The 9277-nt window shown below is 38.9% G+C and overlaps 1 protein-coding gene across 1 annotated transcript in view; it reads right to left on the minus strand.

Annotated features, from left to right (window-relative positions):
• stxbp5a (syntaxin binding protein 5a (tomosyn)) overlaps positions 1-9277 on the minus strand; it is a 139411-nt gene that overhangs the window by 10780 nt on the left and 119354 nt on the right. Inside the window, exons 18-19 of the mRNA XM_037685868.1 lie at positions 6870-7021; positions 3058-3120 (exon numbers count right to left, since the gene is read on the minus strand). Of these exons, the coding sequence (XP_037541796.1) occupies positions 3058-3120; positions 6870-7021 (215 nt within the window). The remainder of the gene's footprint in view (positions 1-3057; positions 3121-6869; positions 7022-9277) is intronic.

Consider the following 9277-nt stretch of genomic DNA (forward strand, 5'->3'; position numbering starts at 1 on the left):
ATTCCTACTTCGCGGTTTTTCACTTATCGCGGGTCTTCAGGGTACGGATCCCTGTAATAAACGAGGGACTACTGTAATTTTAAATGTGATGGAATGTTATCAGTGCACAGTTCAAGAACCTGCCTCTCTGATGGTATGGGGTTGCATTAGTACATCTGGCATGAGCAACTTACACATTTGGAAAGGCACTCTCAATGCAGAAATGTACAGTATAAACAGTTTTTATACAATAAATACTCCCATTCAGACATCATTTTTTTCTAGGGAAGACCTGCTTGTAAAACTTGCTCAAACAGACAGATTTATATAAATTTAATGAAGGTTATATTTTTATTTATATTGTACAATTAAATAAAAGATGAATGTTTGTGACTATACTCAAACGCATTGTTTCTAACTCTTCTAGAAACAAATAATTGTGTAATAATAAAGTAAAAAATAAAATAAAAATATGTGTGTGGAGACTACACTGATAGTTTTATTTTCTTCATGCGGTGTTTAGTTTTACTTTTATATTCTTCATATGCAAATACAACTGAAATATATTTGTAATTAAAGATGCAATATTCTTAAACTAGAACATATTTGTGATTTTGCAAGCTATTTCATTTAAACACATGTCACCTCTTTCTTCAGCACATAAAAGAGCGAGAAAGAAACACTTCGGCCTGGACTAAACGACTAGTTAAGACACATGTTTTTTGCTGGAAAGCCCCTTATCTCTGTCTATCCCATAAATGATGCAGAGCAGACATCGTCTGATGGCACCAGATGTGGGGGTTGGGACTGAAATCACACCTGGAAACAGCAGTGAGCAAATTTTGGGATCAAATTTCTATCTGACCTTTTTAAAAGTTCCATTTTTTAAGACGCTAATGCCAAGTTATCATAATCACATTAATCTGGGTCATGTCATGTCACTTGTGCAAAACAGAAAAATCCCTTGAGCCTTATGTATTTGTTAAGTTTTCATCTGGGAATTTACATACAAAAACTGCTTACTATGATAATGCATTTGGAAGAACAGGCTTGAGTTAACCCTCTGTGTATGGCATGGCATTGACCTCAGGCAACAAACCACTATTTGGGCCCACGCTCCTCACCCTGAAAGTCTTAGAATAAGTCTGTGACCAAAAAAATTTGAGTTTGGAGAGCGTGCGACCTTTTGACATCCTCTTTGGCACCACAAACACCTTGGTTGGGCACCCTGCTAGCAGAAGGTGAGATAAATGTCACTTTTTAGCATGTTTAAATTTAAATTACTTTGTACAAAAAATATATGTGATGTGTATGAATATGTGTAGAAAAAAATTTGATTTAGAAAATACACATTTGGACTTTATTTATATGCAGAAATGGTGGTTTTTCATTCGTTGCCACAAGGCATCATTGTGCAGTTTGACCACTTTAGCTTGACCAGTAACATGCACGTGGATGGAGATAAACAAAAATACATAGCTCCATAATATATATTTTAGCTGTATTACTACTACCCGCAGGAGATGGATACAAAAACATTTTATGGGTGCAACAAGAAACTTGATTGAACAGTTAGGCTCGACCAGAACCAGGTCTGAGGGAGAGATGAAGACCAGGGTTCAGTTAGCAGTGGAACAGCTTATGATGTGTGTGTGGGGGTGTGTGTGTGTACGCAAACGAACAAACAAAAAAACACCATTAAAATGAAACTTCCTCTAATGTATTTACTGTTTGTTCCTTATTCCATTATTATATAATACAAAATCTTGGTGTTTTAGTACTCTTATAGCATCTTGTTGCCTTGAGGCAACAAACCAATATACTGGTGATGGGGGCTAGGGGGTACATTTTATGATCAGTATATTATCAGGGACCCCCAAGCTCCTAAAAACAACAGTGGGCTTTAGACAATCTCCATCAGGCCCCCAATGTCCTTAGTTCAAAAGAAAACAACTTTTTTTTTTAAATAGATTGATTTAAAAAAATGAACAATTTATCATTAAGACAAGGAAATTTAAATTAAACATCTTACGCAAAACTTAAAAAAAAAGTCATTCTGTTTCCAGATCTAGACTGAACCATAAAGACTTAGAAACACAAATACATACGTTTGTTTTGCACATTTCTGCTAACATACAACATGTTGTACAATGTGTATAATATGATGTCACAAGAGCCAGTTTACAGAATATGTCTTATATTTCTAAAGGAGAGTAGAAACATGTTTTTATAAAGCATGCTAACTATGCTACAAGAAGCTTGAGAAGTGTATTCTAGATTATTTGTCATAAAGAAAATGTTCCAATTCCCCGTGCGGCCCTTTGATCGCTTTAAACATCTTGATATGGCCCTTTGGAAAAAATGTTGCCCACCTCTGCCATAGAGGGTTAAATGTACTCAGACACACAACTGAAGAAAGTCCCAAAATCCATCAAGTTATCTCACATAATCTTAGAAGAACATCAAATATATTAGAGTGTAAAATATTGTTCACAATTATTCAAATATCCTCAACTTTTGACGGAATAATGCAAATGAATGCGTTTATCAACCAGAGTTTTAGTTTACGGCTGCATTTATTCATGCCTCTTCTCTGTCACATGGACTTAACGTGTCAGAAACTGGAAATGTTTACAGTTCATAATCAGATTTTCCAGGATACTGAGCACGATTAAAGAAAATGTATTACTGTCTGTTGAACTCTGAAAAGTATTAAAAGGAACGTGCTTGGAAACGGGGAAATGCGCTCAAAAAGCCGTGGCATTAAACTCAAACAGTGCATTTCTAAAAGGCGGTGGCGGAATGAAATTGACAGTCAGGTAATTTAATGGTTCGGTAAAAGAAAGTCTTCAGAATAGTTCTGCTTTAATGGGCGACGATTTCAATAAACGAGTCTGAAAAGAAAGTTTGTGCTCTTTTGAAACAATAATTTTCATTCCTCACGTTCTTCTTGCACCGGTGCATGATGGGAAAAAAATGTTTTTTTATCGTTGACTGTTTAGGCTTCAAGTCTGGATAGCTCGATGTTTTTCTTATTTTTTTTTTTTGTTTTCTGTAAGTCACAGAAGAACATGTTACCTGAAGTGGGGGACTTGCAGCGGTCTTCTGATGTGGCCGAGCCCTCGTTGATATCACATAAACCTGTCGAGGATACCACAGTTTGAAAATGACCAAGTTCAATCGGTGCTGACTTGACTCATCGTTTAGTGTAATGGCACTAAAGGCCAAGTGGTGATAATGTTTTGACTTGCGAGTGTGAGTCTTTGTCTGTGTGCGTGTTCATTTGTCTGTCTATTAGCTAAATATTTCATGAATCACTAGATGATTTTTAAAGAAACTCAGAAAGTAGTCCATGGATGTGCATCCACAACTCGATTCAAGATGGCTGCCACCGCTAAGCAAACTCCAACACAAAACTGTCTACAACTGAGGTAATTGTAGAGAAAGAAAAAAAAATATAGTGTGGCAGTAAATAGAGATATTCCCAACACATTAGGGCTGGATGATATGGCCGAAACTTTTATCGCAATATATTTCTTAATTTCAGTCGATAACGATGTAAACAATTTTAAAGCCTCAGACAAACTGTACAAATAAATTTAATGCTCACCTTTTATTTTTATTTAGCCCTAAAAAAATTGAAATCAACATCAAGTAAACGTAAAACTCTCAACTTTGTTAATATTAATAGTTTGAACTTTAAACCACAATATAACCTAACAATGCAGCAAATGTCTGTTTGTTACATGTGTTTCTCTTTTGATACAGCTGGGGGGGGGGGGGGTGTTTCAGGGACACGTTGGCTCAAACTTTATTGTTCTTCATCTTGTGACTCTCAGCATATTCTATCGAGAGGAAACTCTTCACATGGAACAAGTTAGATGTGTTCCCACCGCTATATGGAACGACTCTACGTCACATTTTTCAGCACACTGAAACTTGCAGTTTATCGGCACTTCCACACGGCCATATTAGTATTTCCTCTCTTATCAGTGATGTCATCTGCTTTCTCTTGGCTTGTGAAAGCTTGTTCAGTCACATTCCGACGGTCATGGGCACTCATTTTGAAGTGAAAACATAACGCGCGTTGGAGATTACACCTTCTGGACTTGAGCTCTGCGTAACATCTACGTCACCACGCACTTACGTAGTTGTGTTGCACCTTTTTTCTGTCCGGGTTGAAACTGAAGCGGCCGCTTCAACCCGAACAGAAAAAAACATGTGTCAGTGAAACGGTGTAATCATATCGAAAATGTGCTAAAAGCTCATATCACCGTTTTTGAAAAAAGTATATTGCAGCATCTATCGATATCAAATTATTGTCCAGCGCTACAACACAGAATCTAAGCAGTAAAGTTTTGCAATCGCCTATTAGAGAAAACTGTATGTTAGTAACATGATCAACAGATCAAGTGTATCACAGACAGAAAAATACACGTTCATCTACATGAACTTACACGAACCACTGTACAAGTTTTAATTAAACTGGCAGATCAATCACTGGATATACTGGTACATCTACAAGTTGGCCAATGCATAAATGGCTATACCTCAGTTATGCTTTTATATACTAAGCTAAAACTGAGTGTGGTAGTAGCTGAGAGTGTTCCTCAACACACCCTCAGAGTGATAACAGATCTTGCAACGTTGCCTGAGTGTGCACATGACGTCATTTACAAGGTAGAACAACTCCTAATCAGAAGACGTTTTTCGTTTCAAACGAAAGGCGATGGGTGATTCCTTCAAGGAATGCTCGGCCTTTAATTGCAGCATGCTTTTGCTTTGTGTGACATTTTTCTGCAGGGCAGAGAGCCAGCCCGGCAGCAGGGCGGCTGATTACAGCTCACTTTTGCCAAGCTCTAAAACGAGCCAGCCCACTGCTCACAAGTCGGTGACATTAATTGCCCTTCATGTATTTACGCTCACGTATTCTTGTGTTTTATGGGAGCCTGTACATGAATGTGTATTTTCTGTCTGTGATACACGTGACCTGTGTAACTGTTTATAAGCCGTCATTAAATGAAAGAGTAACCTCTCAGCATTTGCACACTCATAATAGAAATATAACAGTAAAACCTATGGGTGACTTTAGATTACTGTCATGCAGCTGTACTGCTCTTGACTAACACCTGATGGCGATGTGTCCACACTTAAAGCATCCTGTATGAGAAGCAAACGGGCTGCAATAAAAGTATGTACGACTAAAAGCTAAACAATAACAATATAGTGAGACAGATAATCAAGCAAAGCCATTCACAGCTCAGAGAGCAAGTACTTCCTGTTATTAAACTGCTTTGTCATGTATCAGTCTCATGAATTATGCCTGAACAGCATCCTCCCAACTGCAGCGTGTGGTGGACTTGATTGATTCTCATACTTGGATCAGTTTAAAGATTAGATCAGGGACTGCTCACCTGCGATTAAAACTTCACTGCCAATAAGTCATCACGTTTAATGAAAACCTAAACTTGTCGTTGGATGGAAGCAGAATGCAAAAATGTAAATTAGAATCTAACTCCGTTGAGTGTCATTGTGTTTATATACGGTCAAGGCTGAAAAGATGACATTTAATAACTGATAAAAGATGTGTACTTGTCACTGTGTCCTTTTTTGGCCTTTTAGACTAAAGCACATCTAAAAAGAAAACAAAAGTTCACCTTAGGGCTGAGTTTTAGTCTATTTCAGCTTATATACTGTATATGTTCTTGGTTTTAGGTTTTTGGACCTGAGCATTTTAGGAATACATTTTTCAGTCCTTTTCCCTCCTTGGATGGCATTAATCTGGCCTCCGGCTCTAATGTTAAAAATCTTGGTGTTATTTTTGATCAGGACATGCCTTTCATCCCCAACGTTATTAGAACTGCCTTCCTCCACCTGCGTAAATCACTAAAATGAGAAACATCTTATCTAAAAATGATGCAGAAAAACTGTTTCATGTATTTGTCACGTCTAGACTGGACTATTGCAATGGTTTATTATCTGGGTGTCCAAATACTTATTTAAAAAGTGATCAGTTATTCCAAAATGCTGCTGCCAGAGTCTTAACTGGAGTTAGTAGGAGAGATCATATTTCTCCAGTTTTAGCTTCTCTCCACTGGCTCTCTGTCAAATCCAGAATTTAATTCAAAATCTTACTTCTAACCTACAAAGCTCTCAACAACCTAGCTCCATCTTATATTTGAGATCTTACTGTTCAATATTTTCCCAACAGAGCACTTGGCTCTCAGACTGCAGGCTTTCTCGTGGTTCCTAGAGTTTCCAAAAGCAGAATGGGAGGAAGATCTTTCAGTTATCAGGCTCCTCTTTTATTGAAACAACTTTCAATTTTCTGGCTGTAGGGCTGATGCATTGTCCAGTTTTAAGACTGGGGTTAAGAACTTCCTTTTTGATAAATCCTATAGTTAGGGTTGACTTGTTATGCTGCCTTAAGCTTAGACTACTGGAGGACAAATGGACCTCATTTCCTTAAATGAAATATGAAAATTGAATAGTTTTCATTTGATACTATTTCCATCTCAACATGTGATTCTTGACCTGCCATTGTGTATCTGTTCCTCTCAAACCCAGCCAGTCGAAGCAGATGGCCACTTGTCCTGAGCCTGGTTCTGCTAAAGGTTTTTTCCTCATGAGGGAGTTTTTCCTTTCCACTGTCGCCTTCATGCTCGCTCAAGATGAGAGTCTGTGATGAAGTTAAATTCAAAGCAGTCTGCTCCTCAGATAAATAATGTTAACATGTTGTTTTTATATATGAATGTTTCTGCTATATGAATAAACTGAACTGAATTGAATAGAAGTGTAACATTAACACAATGAAATTAAACTGCATGTTTGATAATACAAATGATGGTTATGGCTGAACAGCAGGAAAGTTAAGATAAGTTATTCTTTACCTCCTGAAGGCTGTCGTGTTTTTCTTGGCGACCGAGGCTGTCTCTGATAGGGGTCGTTGGAGCCGTAAAGCTCGACAGTTCCTAAATTGAGTACGACGGTCTTCTGGACGTAGTCCACCACTGCCAGACCGTTACTGTTACCAAACACCACTCTGGGGGCCGATGGCAGGACGCGAGGGAGCCGAAGAATTAGAAAGAAAAAGACGGAGAGAAGTTAACAGGATATAAATGCAAATAGCAAGATTACTTATCACCTGCTGCCAAAGGGCATGCTCTAATGTAATTATCTGTTTGTCTGTTAGCAAAATATCTCATAAACCATTGAACGGGTTTAAATAAAACTATCAAAAAGTAATCACTGGATGTACATTTATAACTGATCAACTTTTAAGGTCAACGTCATGCAAGACAGCCGTCACAGCTGATCAACTTTAGCAAACACAAAAATGTCTCTAACGCAGTGGATTTGATAGATATTGTGCTAGAATTTGGTGTGGTAGTATCTAAGAGCCAACCCCACATGTTCACTTTGCTTTAAATCTTTGTTTAAAATGTTACCATTAGGGAAGGGGGAGGGAAATCTGAGATGGTCATCATTGTACGTTCCCATGCAGTGGTGAAATTAGTTCCTGCATTTAACCCATCACACCTGAGTTACACCCAGGTGTAGATGGAGGGTGCAGGTGGAGCAGTGGACAGCTACGTAAGTGCCACGGGAGCAGTTAGGGATTAGGTAATACATTTATACATTTTATTTCAAAGGCGCCTTTCTGGCACTCAAGGACACCGTACAAAGAATAAAATCAGCAGTAACAGAAACTAAGAGATGAAAAGAAAAGAAAAGAAAAGAAAAGAAAAAGAAAGGAAGAAAAAAAAAGACAATGTATAAAATCAATATATATATATAGGTGTCTTGCTCAGAGACACCACGACATGTGGAAATGGCTGGGAGTCGAACTGCGACTTTTTGGTCCCAAGTCAGCTGCCCTGCCTCTACCCCATCTGTTAAAGTCAACCTTGTCTGTCTATTAGCAAAATATCTCATGAACCAGCCAACAAATTCCAGTAAAACTCTTAGAAAGTAACACTGAATGTACATCTACAACTAATTATCGTTTGAAATCAACCAGATTAAAGATGACTGCCACAGACAATTTATCTAGTATATATATCTATAATGGTTAATTTTACAGATATTCCGCCAGAATTTCTTTTGGTAGTAGGTGAGAGTCCGTGTTGACACATTTGAGCACCAACAAATTTGTGTGATTACAGTAGTCCCTCGTTTCTGCACGGTTTGTTTTTCGCGGACTCGCTCTATCGCGGTTTTTCAAAGTAAGATTGGACATGACACACAACTGGCTGATTGATGGATGAGCTGCACGATCAGCATGGAATTTTTATTTTAAATGAATTATTTTAAATTATTTAGCACCTGCTGCACCTCTGTGCAGCCCACACTGCAGGATAAGCTTCCTCCTGCAGCTGATCTCCGTTAGAGTTGCATTCGGGCCAAAAAATCCGATCCACTCGGCCCCAGCCATAGCTATCATTTCCGAACCCCCCCGACCCGACGAATTAACAGTAATTACAGGTTTGAACCTGAAACAGTCAGCAGACACAGCTGAATAAGAGGGGCAGAAGATCGGAGCTGAGGGGGTGTTTGTCCTTTCATGGCTGTCAAAGTGCATTAAAACCCTGGTTCTGCCCGCATTCTGATTTATTCAGATACAAACCACTCTGACACGTCTGCTTTGGGATCTCACCTGTTTGGTGAGTGAAGCGGCTGAATGAATGTCCATTTGGGCGATGGATCGCTTCCTGGCAGTACCAGTAGTCCCATCTGAAGCTTAACTGAACTTTATTTTCCTCTTTCAAGGCCAGTCAGCCCATGGTGAAACAGCCGCGTGCGGCTGGTGAAAGTATGACAGGCAATGTTATTATATAATTGGATTTTATGGCAAGCTATGTTGCCATATAATTAGATCGCGGCTGATCTGACGCAATCAAAAGCCCAACATGATCCGGCCCACCCATCCAGCACATTATCATGGCTCGGCCCGTCCCGAATTCGAGTTGGGTAGGGCCGGGCTTCGGGCCCAGGTTAGAAATGACGGCTCTAATCTCTGTTGAGAGTGGTGGAGTGGGCGTGGCCAAGAGCGTTTGCAGGTGGCAGAGTGCAGCCGAGGCAGATAGATGAAATCATGACATTGTCCTCTTTTAGAGCGTTTAGAGTTTAAAAACATTGTTTAGAATATTGGAAGAGTGTGGGAAGGGTTTAAAATGCCTTCATATAAATACAAAAAAAAAAGACTACTTTTTGTACTACTATTCCTACCTGGCAGTTTTTCACTTATTGCTGGTCTTCAGGGTACAGATCCCCTGCGATAAACAAGGGACTACTGTAT

This window comes from Nematolebias whitei, chromosome 12 (assembly GCF_014905685.2).
Source record: "Nematolebias whitei isolate Nwh7 chromosome 12, NemWhi1, whole genome shotgun sequence".
In the NCBI taxonomy this organism is placed as follows: Eukaryota; Metazoa; Chordata; class Actinopteri; order Cyprinodontiformes; family Rivulidae; genus Nematolebias; species Nematolebias whitei.